This window comes from Salvelinus sp. IW2-2015, linkage group LG26 (assembly GCF_002910315.2).
Source record: "Salvelinus sp. IW2-2015 linkage group LG26, ASM291031v2, whole genome shotgun sequence".
Lineage (NCBI taxonomy): Eukaryota > Metazoa > Chordata > Actinopteri > Salmoniformes > Salmonidae > Salvelinus > Salvelinus sp. IW2-2015.
In genome coordinates, this window is record NC_036866.1 from 12,182,037 (window position 1) to 12,201,623 (window position 19,587).

The 19,587-nt window shown below is 41.9% G+C and overlaps 1 protein-coding gene across 1 annotated transcript; it reads left to right on the forward strand.

Moving 5' to 3' along the window:
* The first annotated feature begins 6,483 nt into the window (after positions 1–6,483).
* Positions 6,484–11,683, forward strand: LOC111952803 (excitatory amino acid transporter 1). The gene is made up of 10 exons (XM_023971716.2): positions 6,484–6,742; positions 7,012–7,149; positions 7,399–7,606; positions 7,714–7,756; positions 7,905–8,033; positions 8,157–8,341; positions 8,503–8,736; positions 9,056–9,250; positions 10,139–10,273; positions 10,781–11,683. Exons 1-10 carry the CDS (start codon positions 6,523–6,525, stop codon positions 10,977–10,979), a joined length of 1,686 nt encoding a protein of 561 aa, XP_023827484.1. The 5' UTR covers positions 6,484–6,522; the 3' UTR covers positions 10,980–11,683.
* Positions 11,684–19,587: the final 7,904 nt, after the last annotated feature.

Genomic DNA, 19,587 nt, shown 5'->3' on the forward strand with positions numbered 1-19,587 from the left:
CACATATGTTGATGTTGGGGTAGTACTGGAGATGAAGAATATGAAGTAGAACATATTTGACATTTCCCTTTAATTACTTTTTTGTTATCTGCATTCATTTTAATCAGATCAATCAACCATTTCACACTTGAGGAAAACACGTCAATTTAATTAAGAAATCAGATTTCATGCAAGACAATGAAGCCATCATCCATTACACATACTATCCTGCAAATGATGTGCTACTTTCTACAGGGACGTGCATAATTATCTGGCTAAATGTGGATCATACACGGGCCACACCTCCCACGCTGAGGCAGGGTAATTGTGTTTCCATAGTGATGCAATTTGCTTCCAACACTTTGGAGATACCAGATTGGAATCATGTGATCATGGAACCATAGCTTCCAATCTCTGCTTCTTCTGAGGGAAAAGGATTTTCAAGCCATTCCTTATGATGATGGTTTACCACTTAGTTAAGACAGTGAAATAATGCAGCGCACAATGTATTTATAGCTGTTGGTCAATTCCAGTCTTCACCATTTGAGTGGGAAAACCCCCCAGATTAAGAGCATTGCTCATACTCACTCAGTACTAGGGATTAGGAAATACATTACATTGTGACTAAACAGAAGCACACATTTGGAGGGTTTAAGTGGAAAATGTCCAAATATTGCCTTTAATAACTCTCTTGGCTTGAACTTTGTCTCTCATTAGGAAAAACATTGCATACTATTGGAGATCAGAAGGTATTCACGTGTCTACGCCTGATTTATTTCTGAGGCCACCTGGGACAGTTTAAAAACAATGTCAAATGCTCATGGGAGAATGCTTGAAGATGTTCAAGACACATCCTCTTTACTCTTAAATCACCCTTTATCACAGTGGTCTAAATGTCGTCATGAATATAAGAAGGCATTTTTCACATAAATATGAGCGGAGTATATCGGAGTTATCAGAAATAACAATGGCAATGCTCACATGATTGAAGGATATTCACCTGTTTTCTATTGTTTTCTACCTGGGGCGGCAGGTAGCCTAGTGGTTAGAGCGTTGGACTAGTAACCGCAAGATCGAATCCCCGAGCTGACAAGGTAAAAATCTGTCGTTCTGCCCCTGAACAAGGCAGTTAACCCACTGTTCCTAGGCCGTCATTGAAAAAAAGAATTTGTTCATAACTGACTTGCCTAGTTAAATAAAGGTAAAAAATGTAATAAACAGGACTGAGTATTGCATGACCTCACCCACATTAGATACTAAGCATTATTTTACTATTTTGGAGAATTTAATGGTGTTATATCAGTGAAAATACTTATGTCAATGGCATGGTGATGAGGAGCCAATGCATTCTGAACATGGAGTTCTTTGTAGCCCCCTGTAAAGTTCTAGAATATCCACATTGAAGTAATGATTGTATACAAAAACAATATGTGTGGGCAGGAGTGTGGGTAGTCAGGAGTTAAAGGTTATACATATACAATATGGTTCCCTTTAGCTGCTAGACCCTGAGCAAGTGCGGGAAGGCCGGTTGTCATGGAAATAAGAGCAGCGTTTATGTATGTATCTTCACCTCTCTCTCTCAAAGTTCACAATATCCAAGGAGAAAACAAAACGATTAAAACATTTGAGAACAAATGTCTCAATACAAAATCAAATTCTCAATCATGTCAACCTCACAATCATCCATATAATGACAGCAAATTGATTAAGCTTTTAACTGGTAGAGCATTTAGGATATTTTTAGGCAGCAAATGATCTCTCATCATTATTGCCATAACCACTCTACCACTCACAAATGTTGGGACTACGCGAGCTCCGCCGATTCGGATGGACAGCAGGTGGCTTTTCTTCACGCCAGAAGAATCCTTAAAACCTCTCTTAAAACCTCTTCCCTCCCACGCAGACCTCTGCTCGATATCGAAGCGTTTTTCTATCGTGCAGGAGGGCTAGAGAAAAGCTCAAGCTCATGTAATTGAGGGAAATTAACTGTAGATGTGAATGTGTGCTACTTTGGGCTACTTCAGTTATGTGAGTGGAAGGCAAGCAAAGGAATTAACCATACCGTGTAAGGACCGTCTTGAGAGAAGGTATGAAAATACAACACTCTCACTTAACAGCTAGATACATTATTTCATGTCTATCAAAGATACCAACTTTGATAACTTGTACACAAGTTATAATATTGTAATGTTTAAGCATATTCTATGATTATACCACCAGTTGAAGACGTTCCACCCAGACCAGAGGAGCTCTCCATGACTGTATCGTATTCTGTGAAGAGAAAAAACATCATAAACAGGGTATCTTTTTCTTTGCATATTTTTTTTTGCAGTTATTATAAAGGGTACACATTTAAAAGTGACAATGAACTTGACAGTAATAACTGAAATATTGTCCTGATTTGCTGTCAGTGTTTGGAGAAAAAAAGAACAACAGCTAATATCCTCCAGCATTGAAAAGGAAGAAGGGAGCTCCCAGAGCTGACACTGATAGCTCACTTGTTGATGCTCAGTATGTCTCTTAACCATTTATTGGGATTAGGGCTAGTTGTAATGATTCTGCTCTGCTAGGTTTATCACAGCCCCATGGTAGAATAGTGGCAGTGGTGGTGATGTAATGTCCACCAACAAAAAGAGCATTGGTTTTATATGAATGGTACAAATAGAGGACCAATTTCAAAAACTGAAGTTGCATTGTCATGTATTGCTATTTCCAGCCCTGGAACTGCTGCGGAGACTAATGTTGGCTAGGACAGTGGGGCATGGTGGAATAGGTGGGGGTTAGACTGTACCTGCGGTTGTCCCAGGGCTTTGTAGTTGTGTGTGTGCTGGTGGGCGGGTGGGTAGGGCAGAGCATGCATAAGAAGGTTAGGTCAGACGAGATGACAGACCTTTTCATGTCTGCCCGCTTATGAAATCAGCGAACCGTCACCTCCAGTCAATTTGCCCCTGACAGTAAGGGTAGACTGCATCTGTTGTATCTCTAGGCTTTGGACTGTTTGGAAAAGAAGCCCTGAACTAAACCATGAGTGGTGAGTATGCTATGCTTAAAGAGTATCCCACTGGGCACAGATGTCAGTTCAACATCTAGTTTTGATTTACATTTGGTTGAGTTGTCAGCTAACGTGAATTCAACATGAAATCATAAACAAAAATCACCATGTTATTGGATTTAGGTGAAAAGTTGGATAAAAAAATACTAAAATCCCATACATTGACAACTTTTTGCAAATCCAGTCAGTTTTCCACGTATATTTTTTTGTGTGGAAATGATGTGGAAACAATCTTGCCCAGTGGGATATTAAAGGTAAGGCAGATTGAGTCAGTTTGAAAAAAAGTGGGAGTTTAAGGGACCAGTTGATATTTTCAGCAAATTTTCTTGATATCCATTGTGTTGTTTGATTTTTGCTTCTTTGTTTACAAAACTTGTTGCATATAAAAGCTGTGATTTGCTTCTGGCTTTTACGTGTTAGAATCATACTGTAGTGTTGGTACTCTGTGTTCCTGCATATTTTAGCAGGATAGTTTGAAGAGGCTCAAGGCTTTCTTGTAAGTTAGGCATGAAATACCATCACCTTTTTAAGCCAACTTCTCCATACATACCATGGCAAGGCTAATGTAGGTTACCTGTGCCCTGGGTGGTGACATCCAGGGACTCGTCCAGTAAGAAATGCATGCAACTTTAATTTCAACCTGCAGCTTGCCAGCCTGCCAGGGTGCACACAGGGCATGTTCATTTGGGTGAAACATTCAGAACATTGCAGATATAAATATAATGTTGCCTATAGAGCTGCCAACGTCTATCAACCCCTACAAAAATGTCCATTAATTATAACCCACATAATAATTTACATGTCCTGTTTTTGCAGGATAATTTTTCCTGCTGTAGCTAACTGGCTCAAATTAAGATTCTACATCTGTAGTATGTACTGTAGTTGAATCGTCATTAGTTTCAAAATAATGCTTGTTTGCTGCCTGTATGCACCCCTTTGGGAGTAAAATCAACATTAAATCAAATCAAATTGTATTTGTCACATGTGCCGAATATAACAATACAAGACCTTACCATGAAATGCTTACTTGAAAAAGCCCTTAACCAACAATGCAGTTCAAGAAATAGAGTTAATAAAATATTTACTAAATATACTAAAGTAAAWWWTTTTTTCGAAACAATCAAATAGTAACACAAATGTACATAACAATACAGAGTCAATTTACGGGGGTACAGGTTAGTCAAGGTCATTTGTAAAGTGACAATGCATAGATAATAAACAGCGAGTAGCAGCGGTGTAAAATCAAAGGGGGGGTGTAAATAGTCCAGGTGGCCATTTGATTAGTTGTTCAGCAGTCTTATGGCTTGGGGGTAGAAGCTGTTAAGGAGCCTTTTGGTCCTAGACTTGGCGCYCTGGTACCGCTTGCCATGCGGTAGCAGAGAGAACAGTCTATGACTTGGGTGACTGGAGTCTTTGACAATTCTTTGGGCCTTCCTCTGACACCGCCTAGTATATAGGTCTTGAATGTCAGGAAGCTTGGCCCCAGTGATGTACTGGGCCGTACGCACTACCCTCTGTAGCCCCTTATGGTCAGATGCCGAGCAGTTGCCATACCAGGCGGTGATGCAACCAGTCAGGATGCTCTTGATGGTGCAGCTGAATAACTTTTTGAGGATCTGGGGACCCATGCCAAATCTTTTCAGTCTCCTGAGGGGGAAAAGGTATTGTTGTGCCCTCTTCACGACTGTCTTGGTGTGTTTGGACCATGATAGTTTGTTGGTGATGTGGACACCAAGGAACTTGAAACTCTCGACCCGGTCCACTTCAGTCCCATCAATGTTAATGGGGGCCTGTTCGGCCCTCCTTTTTCTATAGTCCACGATCATCTCCTTTGTCTTGCTCACATTGAGAGAGAGGTTGTTGTCCTGGCACCACACTGCCAGGTCTCTGACCTCTTCCCTATAGGCTGTTGTCGATGATCAGGCCTACCACTGTTGTGTCATCAGCAAACTTAATGATGATGTTGGAGCCGTGCTTGGGTGAACAGGGAGTACAGGAGGGGACTAAGCACGCACCCCTGAGGGGCTCCATTGTTGAGAATCAGTGTGGCAGATGTGTTGCTGCCTACCCTTACCACCTGGGGCGGCCCGTCAGGATACAGTTGCAGAGGGAGGTGTTTAGTCCCAGGGTCCTTAGCTTAGTGATGAGCTGTGTGGGCACTATTTTGTTTAACACTGAGCTGTATTCAATGAACAGCATTCTCACATAGGTGTTCCTTTTGTCCAGGTGTGAAAGGGCAGTGTGGAGTGCGATTGAGATTGAATCTGTGAATCTGTTGGGGCGGTATGCGAACTGGAGTGGGTCTCGGGTTTCTGGCATGATGGTGTTGATGTGAGCCATGACCAACCTTTCGAAGCACTTTATGACTCGCGTCACTGGGCAGCTCGCGGCTGGGTTTCCCTTTCTAGTCCATAATATTTTTCAAGCCCTGCCACATCCAATGAGCGTTGGAGACGGTTTAGTACTATTATATCTTAGTCCTGTATTGACGCTCCTTGAAAGCGGAAGCTCTAGCCTTTAGCTCGGTGTGGATGTTGCCTGTATTCCATGGCTTCTGGATGGGAAATGTACGTATGGTCACTGTGGGGACAGCGTCGTCAATGCACTTATTGATGAGCCCGATGACTGAGGTGGTACACTCCTCAATGCCATTGGATGAATCCTGGAAAATATTCCAGTCTGTGCTAGCAAAACAGTCTTGTGGCATAGCATCCGTGCCATCTGACCACTTCCATATTGAGCGAGTCACTGTACTTCCTGCTTTAGGTTTTGCTTGTAAGCAGGAATCAGGAGGATAGAATTATGGTCACATTTGCCAAATGGAGGGCAAGGGAGAGCTTTGTATGCATCTGTGTGGAGTAAAGGTGGTCTAGAGTTTTTTTTTTTCTCTGGTTGCACGTGACATGCTGGTAGAAATGATGTAAAACGGATTTAAGTTTGCCTGTATTAAAGTCCCTGGCCACTAGGAACGCCGCTTCTGGATGAGCATTTCTTGTTTTCTTGTTATAAGGACATATTAGGTGAATTTCCTGGGATTAGTTATATGATATGGCTTAGAACAGGCCCTTACCATACTGGAAGGAGCAGTGAGGGAATCAGATACACTACTTGTCTTATAGGATTGCCTTGGACCAGGTAGGATGATAGGATCATCACTCAGAAAATAACTCATATTTAAATGCAGAGCTGTGATACTGCACTGTATGTATTTGTCATGCATTTCATCAACGCTCATCCAGTACTGTTTGAGTATTAGCAACAACCATCAGGTTCTTGAGTGTTCTTTTGCAATCGATTTTAATAATTTTCTGACTTCAGTGTTGCTGAATTGATATTAATATGTCCAACCAACTCCTCTATCAAGCAGTCATGTACACTTCATATACATTTTTCCTTCACTGCATTATAACAGAATGCTTATGGTCTCCTCCATCTCCTCTCCTCCAGTTTCACAGGAAACCTGCCTCCTGGACCAGGTGCTGGAGCTGATTATGAATGAGAAGCCCACCAACACCACCAGCCTTTTCCTGAACGAGGACGCCGACAAGCCCTCCCTCCCTGAACAAGGCCTCTGGCGGTGGCTACATAGGGCCATGCAGAAGAGAGTGGCCAGTGCCAAGGACACGATGAGCTCCATCACTAAGGAGAGCGTCAATGGCTTCCTGAGACGCAACCTCTTTGTCCTCCTCACCATCGCAGCAGTGGCTCTGGGCAAGTGGACAAAATACTTTGTTACTGTCTTATTGGAGTTAGGGCTAAGGTGATGTTAAGAGCTAAGGTTATGGTTAGTTTGTTGGTTGTTTGTTAATAGTTAATACAATATTAATTTTTAAAAACTATAGTAATTGCAGTGTTATTACACAGGTATATGAGCTGCAGCCCCCAAGTGTAGACTCCTGTGTCAAGAAGACTTGAAATACATACAGTATTCTTCATCAATGATCCAGCCTTTATATCATGTCTCCTGTGTGTGTGTCCAGGTGTCATGCTGGGTTTCGCCCTGCGGCCCCACAACCTGACCCTCAGGGAGATCAAGTACTTTGCCTTCCCTGGAGAGCTGCTGATGAGGATGCTGCAGATGCTGGTTCTGCCTCTCATCGTCTCCAGCCTGGTCACAGGTAGCTGGTCACAGGAGTACTGCTTCCTTAGCATCATTATAATTATTTGCAATTACAGTATGTATTGCTTTTGTCAAACTCAAAGTGATTTACATTTCATGGAGATCTCTCACCCCTTCTGCATGTTTTTATTTTACATTTTCCATACTTCTTGCTATTTTGAGTTCAAAGTTAGTTGGTACAGTAATAGTCTTGTGGTAGCAGCTAGAGTATTAATGAGAAAATTATGAACTTTGTCTTGTCTTGCAGGTATTTCCTCTCTGGACAGCAAAGCGTCTGGGAAGATGGGAATGCGGGCTGTGGTTTATTACATGGTGACCACCCTCATCGCGGTCTTCATTGGCATCGTCATTGTGATTGTCATAAAACCAGGGAAAGGCCATAGGGACAGTCCAGTGGCCTCTAGCGGTACCATAGAGCCGGTACAAGCAGCTGACGCCTTCCTGGATCTCATCAGGTAAGTAACTATTGTAGGATCCCAGTGACAATAAGTCAATAGAAGATATTAATAATTGGTTGTCCTTTATTCACTGTGATAATAGTTCTGCATTGTTTATCTTTCAGGAACATGTTCCCACCAAATTTGGTGGAAGCCTGTTTCAAGCAGGTAAGGGAATTCACTTGCCAATTGATCAAGCAGCTATTCTTCAATACACTGTGTTAAAATGCTTACTCACCAAATAAATTGTTAAGGACTGATACTCTTTACTTATACAATACATACATGTATTCAATGCCTGCACTGTTTCCACCAGTACAAAACAGTCTACAAGAAGACCATTTACACCAAGAAAGTGACCGTTACCCTCAACCTGACTGACTCCCTAAACGCTACAGAGGCTGCCTTGGCTGCTAACATGAGCAGAGTCCTGCAGACCATCCAGGTGGGTGACACATCGGTGGTGGGGTGACTTACCCCAATGTAAAGTCCTTTGGGGGAACAAGTGCTACAGTTACTTTGGATAAGTGTAAATGTGATGTGATGTGAAGGGGCTGTTCTGCTCCAGGAGACAGTGGTGGAGACGATCCCAGTGTCTGGTTCCTCTAACGGGGTGAACGCCCTGGGATTGGTGGTGTTCTCCATGTGCTTCGGCCTGGTCATCGGCAGCATGAAGCAGCAGGGACAGGCTCTCAGGGACTTCTTCGACTGCCTCAACGAAGCCATCATGCGCTTAGTGGCCATAATCATCTGGTTAGTAGTCAGATTAGTGGTTGCAAAGTAACGTGTTAATGTACTCGTAAATGCTTTTACCATTACTTCTCACATACAGTATATATCTCAAAACAGTTGCTTTCGGGGGAATTGTTGTGTTAGGTAGAGTGTGGGCTATCCTACAAATATCTCCCCATCAGGTACGCTCCAGTGGGCATCCTGTTCCTGATAGCAGGTAAGATCGTGGAGATGAAGAATCTGGCCGAGGTGGGAGGTCAGCTGGGGATGTACACGGTGTCTGTCATCGTGGGTCTGCTCATCCACGGCCTCTTCGTCCTGCCCCTGCTCTACTTCCTGGTCACCAGGAAGAACCCCTACACCTTCATCGCTGGCCTGCTGCAGGCCCTCATTACTGCCCTGGGGACGTCCTCTAGGTGGGTGTAGGAACAGATTCAGGGTCAGATGTAGCTAATTCATTGCCCTGGGGATATCCTCTAGTTCAGTGGTTATCCGGTCCTCCAGTAACCCAAACAGTGCACACTTTTGTTGTAGCCCCAGACAAACTCACCTGATTCAACTCATTGAGGGCTTGACGATTGGTTGACAAGTGGAATCAGGTGTGCTTGTCCGGGGCTACAACAAAAATGTGTGCTGTTGGAGGTACTCGAGGATTGGAGTTGGGAAACACAGCTAGTTGTTGTTTGGAGCATTATGATCTCATAACGTCCTCTATTCTCTGCCACCCTGCCATAGCTCTGCCACCCTGCCCATCACCTTCCGCTGTCTGGAGGAGAACAACCGTGTGAACAAGAGAGTGACACGCTTCATCCTGCCCGTAGGTGCCACCATCAACATGGATGGCACTGCCCTCTACGAGGCTGTGGCAGCCATCTTTATTGCTCAGGTCAATGACATGGAACTCAACTTTGGCCAAATCCTCACCATTAGGTGAGTGTTAAGACCATTCATCTGATAAGCCACAATGCTATCAATGAGCTAGACCTTCAACTATGAAGTTATTTTTAAGAATTAAGTTAATTTTAACAATACATATTTGTTTAAATCTCAACTTGGAAAGGATATACGAAAGCATATTAGCTAAGAGGAGACTCATAACTCATAACAATGAGTTTTCGTGGTTTTGATGAGATGGATTTTGTGGTCTCTGCCGAACTTCTCCATGCTGTTGGCTTTCTTCTATTGACTTCACAACCCAAGATGGATTACCTCTACCACGGAGTGTTGAATTAGCTCAGGGATGGACAACTCCAGTCCTTGGGGGCCAGAGTGGTGTCACACTTTCCCCCCCATCCCTAGCAAACACAAATAAAAAAATCACATGCTTCATAATAAACAGGTATAGACTAACAGTGAAATTCTTACTTATAGGTCTTGTTCTAACAATGCAGTTAAAGATATACAAAAAAGTATTTTTATAGTCACAAAAGGAATAAATGCACAGTGAATAACAATAACGAGTAAAAATAACATGCTATATACACAGAGTACCAGTACCGAATCGATGTGCAGGGGCACAAAGTAAATGAGGTAGCTATGTACATATACTGTAGGATGGGTAAAGTGACTAGGCAACAGGATAGATAATAGACAGTAGCAGCAGCATATGTGCAAGAATATGCTAATTTAAGAGATGGCTAGTCATTATTAGCAGATACATTATGGGACACAGGTCAAGTTATTATCGGCGTGCAGCGGTTAGTCTATAACCATGTCCTCCCAGATCAGCATTAAGTATTTTTCACACATCACTCACTACCGATTCCCTAATGCAATGTGTGTTTCTCTTTCTTATTAAATGGTGCCATCCCTCCACAGTATCACAGCAACAGCTGCCAGCATTGGAGCAGCAGGCATCCCGCAGGCTGGTCTGGTTACCATGGTGATTGTATTGACATCGGTGGGACTGCCCACAGAGGACATAACGCTGATCATTGCTGTGGACTGGTTCCTGTAAGTCTGCCTAAATGTCACTGTAAGGCCGCCACCCCACTATAACAGAGAACAGATCCCCCTGAAAGGTTGGCCATGCATTATGCGCATCAGATTATTGATGAACTGTTAACAACTAGCCCTCTCTAATGTTGTGGTGTGGTATACGCTTTTCTGCATGCCTCATAGTTGGATTTACACACAATGGTTATAATTATTTATTTATTTTAATAACTTGTGGATGGATTACTCCAAGGATTGCATTGTGTTTTTGTGTGGCTGTGCAGAGGTTGACACCCTGAGGGGGGTGGGGTGGGGTGGGGTGGGGTGTGTGTGTGCGTGTGCGTGTGTGTGTGCGTGTGTGCGTGTGTGCGTGTGTAAGTAAAATAATGTCTGTGCTTTATCCAATCCATTTTATTTTATATAGCCCTTCGTACATCAGCTAATATCTCGAAGTGCTGTACAGACACCCAGCCTAAAACCCCAAACAGCTAGTAATGCAGGTTTATAATGTATGTACCTGTGCAGGGACCGACTGAGGACCACTACCAACGTGCTGGGGGACTCTCTGGGGGCGGGCATCGTGGAGCACCTGTCACGCCAGGAGTTGCAGAGCCATGATGTTGAGGTGGGCAACTCAGTGATCGAAGAGAACGAAAAGCCCTACCAGCTCATCTGCCAGGAGAACGACTCAGTGAAGCACCACAACAGTGAGACCCCCATGTAGGGGTCAGGATAGGGGAATTTATAGGCCCAGTCTGAAAACAACCACTAGCCTCTACTGTACTTCTTATTTTAGTCAATGCCACTCCAACATTGCTCAATCTAATATTTATATATTTCTTAATTCCATTATTTTACTTTTAGATTAGTGTGTATTGTTGTTAGATACTACTGCACTGTTGGAGCTAGGAACACAAGCACTTCGTCACACCCATAATAACATCTGCTAAATATGTGTATGTGACCAATACAATTTGATTTGATTTTCAGTGTTTGTGGATATGGAAGAACTGGATACAGTAGATGTAAACAATATGGGGAAAGATATTGGATTCCTAGGTTGAGCCATCACCAAATTGCTAACACCTATCTGGTTAACTTCAGATCTGCAAACACTCTAGGGATAGTGGTTTGGCATTGTTTTGACACTCTTAACCATATCACCAACTCTTTTGGTAATTTCAGTCCAAATCTGAGTCCATGGATACACTGTATACTCTACAGGACACTGATGAAAGAACTGGACAGGTGAAATCACATTTTCCATAGATATCTAGCTACCATATTGATTTCACTTATCCCATGTTTTCATATCAGTAGAGAACACTTTAGACTGTTATGTACTCAGTATCGGATTAATTTACATGAACAAGAAAATTATTGCCATTTTAAATATGTGAATAAATGGAAAATCCATTCCTATACTCACCATCACGTAGCTGGTTTTGTTGCATGGCTTGAATTTTTATTATATTTTGACACTTTTAGCATCATTGATGTAATCAATTTGAGTTTATAGCAGCCTCAGTTGCACTTCTGTAGTTGGTGGTTGTTGTTTTTATTGCGAATCTACCTCTAATATAATTCAAGTGTACATTATGCTTTCTCTTAAGCCATTTGATTTTCTGCCCCAAACATTACCTAGAGGAAATGTTGTAGGCCTATCATATTATCCATGCTACCAACTCTGATAACCAGTTTTTCAACAGTTTTGAAAACAAACACTGAAGTATTGTCATCAGTTTTGATATAATGTACATCAGTGTGAATGTATACTATATATTTGTATGGATATCTGTAATAATATTGTACACTTGGGTGATTTCTATGTTACTTATTGAGATAAATTGGGGTTGTTAGACTTAAATTTTTTGAAAACAATATTGGTAACAAAGATTTATTTTCAGTGTTTCTTAACTGAACATATGTTGGTACTAGTGCACTGTTATTTTAACACAAGTCACTCAAGACTGAAGTATGTGAAATGTTGATATCATTGGGGGTGTTGTACGTTGCTGTACATTGTAAAGATGGAGAAATATTGACAAAAGGATGTCGTATGGGCTACTGTATTACTTTATATGTTTTCCCCCAATGTTCCTGGTTGTTTGAGTGTTTTCAGACCATGCGAGAATTGAATGTACATTTGGTCCATTTGTAGAATATGAGCAGGGAGATCTAAGTAGATTTCTTGACTAAAATAACTAAAATGCTCACTAGATATTCCCTTTCCTTGATGCTGTAATCTTACATGGTCATTTCAGTTAATTTCAATACAACATCCAGTGCTTTATGGATGCACGCACTTCCGTTCATTTATGATTATGGCTTTTCTCTTTTATTTGACTGTGGGAAAATAAGTGGAAAAATGTTATGCCTAAAGCAGTTACATGTATATACATAATTTAAATGCAATTAAGTTCAATGTTAAAGAGGCATTCCAGAGGATTTGAAAACAATCTAGTTATTATAAACCCTCTGCAGTCCTAACATTTTTACCTGGCATCATTTAGTGCACGAGATACGCGCTCATTCATGTCATGTAGCCTAATTTGTGCCTCTTGTTTTACGTATTAAATAGTTGATTTATGTTTTCGTGAGATGGTTTACATTTTGATGGCTTTAGTATTTTGATGGAAGAATATGAAAGTTGCAACAAATAAATGTCTCAGGAATTGACAACAATTGTGTGAGTCTGTAGGCTGTGATAAGTGTGGTCGAGAGAGACAGAAGCCTTGTTTGTACCTGGTGCTTTTGTGCTCACATTTGTAGACAGGTGTATACACTCAAAACACACATTCTGATCTGATTGTTTTCAGATCTTCCTGACCACCAACGGAGGTAGTCAGGCACGCACTGTGTCTGGATATCTCACAGGTGTAGACAGATCTGGACAGTAAAGCCATTTAAGCATCATTATCCTTCCTTCTAAAATCATTGACAGCTGGCACCATTGACTTATGACATCAATATGTGTCTTAAAATAAATAAATATTATTTTGGAAGAATATCTGTCAAATAATATGCATACAGGGAGGGACCAGGAACTCTGGTCACAATCCAAACACAGTGGAGGGATAAGAGACACATTTTACTACCATGTGTAGACGCATATCTGAAAATGTGGGCACAATCAGAATGTGGACAAGATCAGGACCAAGGATGCATGTTAGTGTCAGGTATTAACGAGTCTATTCAGACAGCGAGAGATTCTCCAGGAGATTCCTGTTCTTTTGGTTGATCTGAGGAGATCGTGTAATAGCATGGCTGTATTCTTAATGCACAGAAAATGGCTACCCCTGGTGGAGAATCTCCTGTTTTTGTCTCTGATTCACCATGGATTCTTCCTCCGACCAGTCTAAACTGCAGTACTGAACACCTGCGGTGCATTCCAGCTGGCTTCACACGTACAGTACTGCCTCTCATTGAGTAAAGCCTCCACATTTTTGCCAGTTATGTGGTCTAAACCTCTAGGTAGTGATATGGTGTCAAACTGTCTTTGTTGAAATTAACAAACTGTCAAATGGAGTGCCAGAGCAGCTTTGGGCGTCTCAAACAGTGTTGAGTCAGAAGCTCAATGCTATGGGAAGCATTAATCAACTTTCATCTGGGAGTGAAGATGCTTGGCACCTCAACATCAAACCGAGTGCATCCACCCAGACACAGTAAACAGAAGCAGCGTGTGGTTTCAGCCAGAGGGGAACCAACGCTGTCTCTCTGGGCGACTCAGTTTCGTTGCAAACTATTAATACAGCAGTTATTCTGCTTGTTTTATACCAGTACCTTTGAGAACTGTACCTATAAGAGAAATCATAGGGTAACCTACTTTAACCAATGTATACAAAACGATATCAATATTTAGGTGTTCCTAATGTTTGGTATACTCAGTGTATATAAGCACACGGATACTCTGAGTAACCCACTGTGTCCTGTGTAGTCCAGCAGTTAAAGCCTCTGACCCCGGCGCACATGTATGTCAGCATAGGTTAGAATCCGGCCCACTGCCCTTCGACCCCCCCTCCCCCAGTCTTTACTATCTCTTCAATAAAGCAAAAAAATTACAAAAATATACCTTAAAAAAGTAAAGAACCCACTGACCTATAATATAGACTTTTGAAGAAAGAGCCTATGTGGCAATAAGACGCAACGAGGAGGAAAATCTAACTCTTTCAGGTTAATTTATTTATAAAAGATCCACTGAAGATGTGTTTAAACATACAGTGCATTTTTCTAAATAACATTGTGTTTCAGGCGAGAACAAGCCGTCTATGAAGTTGAACAGCCATACATAGATGGTGAAGACCGGTTTCTCGGAATAAAGAGTAATCAGAAATACTTGGCAAATACTTTGGCATAGTTAGCGACAGTGTGTAAAAGACATTTAGCTATATATCAAAACCTCTCATGGACTCCGCAATGTATGGCGATGACAGCTCAGCCACTACACACTCCCAGCCAGATAGATAGTGACACGAGACGACTGGAGAGTCAGCAAGCTTGGCTGAGTTAGGATGAGAAGCCGCTGGAAGTTTACTTGGCCTGCAATGACGAGAGATAGTTCAGTTCAATACATCTTTATTGTCCCCAAAGGGCAATTTAAGTGCAGCATAAATTTCAGACACTTAGTTTATGCGGAGAAAATACAGTACAATATTGCTGGAGTAAAATGATAAACAGCTGTCACCTATGACAATAATTCTCCTTCTGTGGTAACAGCAACCTCACACTCATTCCACATGGAGGGCATCCCACCCATCCTTCTTATCCTGAGAGAGAAAAGTGTGGAAAATCATTGTCTATGGTGACATAATCAGGGAGAACAACTACAGCACACGTTTCAAGAATGCTAACATTACCACTCTCTCTAATAAAGCCATTTGGATGTACAGGATGGATTTAATCTCTCCCACCATAGGAATGTTTATGTAGTATTTTAAAGTAGTATACGTAACTGCAATGTGCGTTAGATTAAAATGAGCCCTATGTGTATAAACAAGGTGCATATTTCCCACCTCCGACATGACTGGCAGGTTGCCATGAGGGTGGAGCCACATGGTTCTATGTGCTTTGGTCCTCTGCCTCTGGAGCAGCTTCCTCAGTAACCTCTTGACCCTTCTATTTCTGGGGTCAGCACACTTCACCGCCTTCTTGGTGTACAGTCTGCAGCCACAACAGATAAAGAACATTCACCAAGCCAACTTTTCAAATGAAACATACAGAACACACTATAGATATGGAGCATGGTTTCAAGAAAGCATTCTCTGAACCAAAGCTTCAACAAAGTTGGCTAGCGAGGCATCTTTTCTTTTTATGTCTTGTTATTCCCACATATTTCCTTCCTCACATCCCTGGCAATTATAGTAGAATCTGAGCCATAACAACATGACCTGGATAGATGACAATGTCTCACATCTCTGAGAGAAACATTTTCTATGTCTGCAGGTTGCTTGGAGATAGTTGGAATACTTGCATGATGGCTTGTATGCTGCAGTCTGGCCCCTCCGTCTGCACTTCAAACCTCAGCACGTCTTTGGTGCGCACGTTCCCCTGGGAGTACTGCATACAGCACTGAACGTCTCTCTGCATCTGTACCCCATCACCTGAGAGAAAGAGGGAGAGAGAGAGGAAGTGAGGGGGAGAGAGACATACCCTTATGTCAGACTCGTCAAAGCACACTTATAGTATATGAAGGCTGATTGCTATTGGCTCATAAGGAGGGTTGTTATGATAGATATGAGCTCAAATAGCAAATATTTTTGTAGGAATGCAAGGCATTTCATTGCACTGTTCTATACAGTATAGTTGGACTATGCAAGGTTAATATGTAATGGTTGCTCTTGTTGACAGGATATGTAATATTGTGTACAGACAGAGTCAGGAGTATTGCACACCCCCTATACACACAAGAATGCCAGAGGAATTAGCTAGATCATCCCATGATCCCCAACAATGTACTGTTATGCCAGTGGCACTGTGACTACATGACAAGCCTTTTCATCCAATCAGAGTGAGTAAACACAGTAACATTAGCCGAGATAACAGTTACCATATGCATGTCATATAAAAGCTGCTCTGAACCTTGTCATATATTATCATTGACATCATCTATCACTTTTTCCCATGAAAGTCTATGAGGTATTCAGTTAGCTTGTTATTAGCATTCAAGGTTTTGATGTGAAATCATTGTCTTCCTGCATTCTAGCCCTCTGTTTACATCCATGGCTCTCCCTGCTGCTGCTCCAGTATTGGCTCTATTCCCCTCCCCTCCCTCTCTCCTCTAGCTTCATCTCCTTCGCCATCACTTCCCTGCTAAACTGGCTCCCAGCAGGGTGCATACTGCTGACGGTCTAGTGTAGGTGTTATTGTGTCTTACCTTCCACTGCGTCCAGGAGAACGACAGTCAGAGAAATAACAGTCACAGTCTGCAGCAGAAACATGGTGAGCCTGACAGGGAAGTTATCCGCTGTATTACCTTCCCCTCTATTGCCGTGTCTCTTATATTTCTCCCTCCCTCCTTTTCACTCTCCCTCCCTCACACTCTCCCTCAAACACACACACTCTTCCCCTCCCTCTCCCTCATCCTCCAGTGCCCCACTCACTGTGTTCATTTCTGTCTTTCCCACTCTTCAAAAGGTGCTTTCCAAAATAAAGCTCTTAAAATAATTCAGATTTATGGCATTCTCTAATGCAGTCATGAAAAGTGATCTACCTTGTTGTAGGTGTGTCCCACTGCTATGTTATGACCCACTGCTTGAGCAAAATACATCAGTGGAAGCTGCTGAGGGGAGGACGGCTCATAATGGCTGGAACGGAGCAAATGGAATGGTATCAAACACATGGGAACCACGTGTTTGATACCATTCCAACTAATCCGTTCCAGTCATTACCACGAGCCCGTCCTCCCCAATTAAGGTGCCACCAACCTCCTGTGCAATACAGGGAACACCACAAAGCCTGTGATACACTACTTATAAGACAAATGTTACAGTGTACTGCACAGGAGGTTGGTGGCTCCTTAATTGGGGAAGGCTCGTGGTAGTGGCTGGAACAGAATCGTATCAAATACATCAAACACATGGTTTCCATGTGTTATCTGCCATTCCATTTGTGCCGTTCCAGCCATTATTATGAGCCGTCCTCCCCTCAGCAGCCTCCACTGGTGTACTGTAATACATTCATGTGGTTTTTATCCGTGCATATGACTAAGGCATCAATAATACCGACATGGTTCAAAATACAAGGAAGTTACACGCAGCCTGTTTCCAAAACCAACCACCACCGTACGCTTGAAGGCTTTAGCTTATCTGTGGTTCAAGCATCAACAATTCACATTATTAAAGAGTGAGTTGAACCAACAGCAGCAGGATGTGATTACCAGGAGAAAACACAAGTATTAGGTGTGTCTGCTCCTGTTATGGTTTTCATTTAAACTAAATATGTTAAAAACAGATGTCAATAGTCAGACGATGACATAAAACGGCAACCAGCTCTCTACCATTAGACAGATCACAAGATTATGATAAATATTGAAAACAGGAGCTGATCTGCCAGACTAATGTACATTATAGCTTCCATWGTCTCAACTGTGACAGACTTTGTATAGAAGCTTAATTCTAACATTCTCAATACAACACCTCACAACCTTGTCAAGAGGTTTGGACCTCTCTTGGTGTAATGGCAAAGGTCTTGGACTGACAAATGCAAGTCCCAGAAGGCTACCCCATGAATTTACAACATTTGGTGTCAGAAATGGGATGCATCGTGCTGCCCACGAGAGCATCCAAAGTGTAATAGAAAAAGTTGGCAAGTGCATTACTTAATTGCCTTTAGGACCCGTGTGGGACAAGCCCCCAAATTCACGACTATAACTAAATAATAAAATGTAAAATATAAAATGGCTTATGTTAGAGGAAATGGATAGAAAGTTAACGCTGGTTGGCGTTTGAGGTTTGAATGACCCGGAGACCCAGAGTGGTGTCTTTGGGAAGAGACCGTTTGCTTTGGCAGGTTGGGTGTCATTAGAACCCAGCTGATGCTCCCTACGATGTCAGAAACCTCCCTTCTAACCAAGCAATGAAACTATTGCAGAATTACAGCACGTTCTCTAATGCCTTTGGTATTCAATTAAATAAACAAGGTTGAAAAAGGAAGTGGAAGGAATGCTATAAAAATATTTGATACATAAAATATACACAAAGTTAAAACTGAACAAATGAAATAAAACCCTTGTCTGAAAAACAAACAAAAAACTGGAGAGAAAAAAACCTTTTGGACAAGAAAACCCAAATAACATTAGTCTTTTAATTTTGATACTGAATACCCACTGTTTAATGTACCTTAGAATAAATGCTTCCAGTGAATACAAGGAAGTGTTAAGCTATTAACTACTGTAACGTTAAGACACTTCATATCTTGTTTTGTATTTTACAGCAGTAGCTACTGGAAATGTATTGTTCTATATAATTATGTAGTTGTACAAAGGAATAATACACACTTGGAGAGAATTCCAAATTCAATGAATAGTCAACGTGGTAAAACACACCGCCAATGAATACAGGAAAAATTATGCTTTAAATCCCTGCTGAACGATGGGATTTAGGTAGTGGCATTTATTAAGATGACAAGGCCACAGTGTAATCCCTACTGTGTGCATACCTGAGCCCTGGAAGTGAAACTATGCAGTCTGTTGAGGGGTGTGGAGGGGGCAAGAATTCAACYCTTAAGAAATCAGGTTTGGAATCTTTCAGCTGCAAAAACATACCTTCCCCATTACTCCAGTCTGCTCCTGAGCCAAATACATTTCATGCATATCTTTGGGGCGATTAATAGATCATTGTAAAAGTATTTAAAAAAACAAGTGACTGTAAATCCACCTATGAAGTCATGGACTACACCAGTGTTCCTCTTTGAGGAGGTAGAGAGCCGGAGGAGGGATAAGTATGTCCTGGGGATGTTGTAGGGCAAGGATAACTATACCTGTGGTCCAGGCTAGAGCTGTTTAACCCAAAAGAGTGTTATTAACTAGGCAAGTCAGTTAAGAACAAATTCTTATTTACAATGACGGTCTAGGAACAGTGGGTTAACTGCCTTGTTCAGGGGCAGAACGACAGATTTTTACCTTGTCAGCTCAGGGACTCGATCTAGTGTTAAGTTAGGTTTCAGGGGGCACATCTTTGAGATATATAATTTATCAAGCACATAAAATTTGGTATGGAATGTCTGGAACAGTGTGAATGAATGGGTGATTATAGTCATTTTAGGACATGGTCTTCTCTACAACTTCCTGAAGATTGATCACTTTTAATCAGCTTTATGCCCTAATTTAAAAGTTG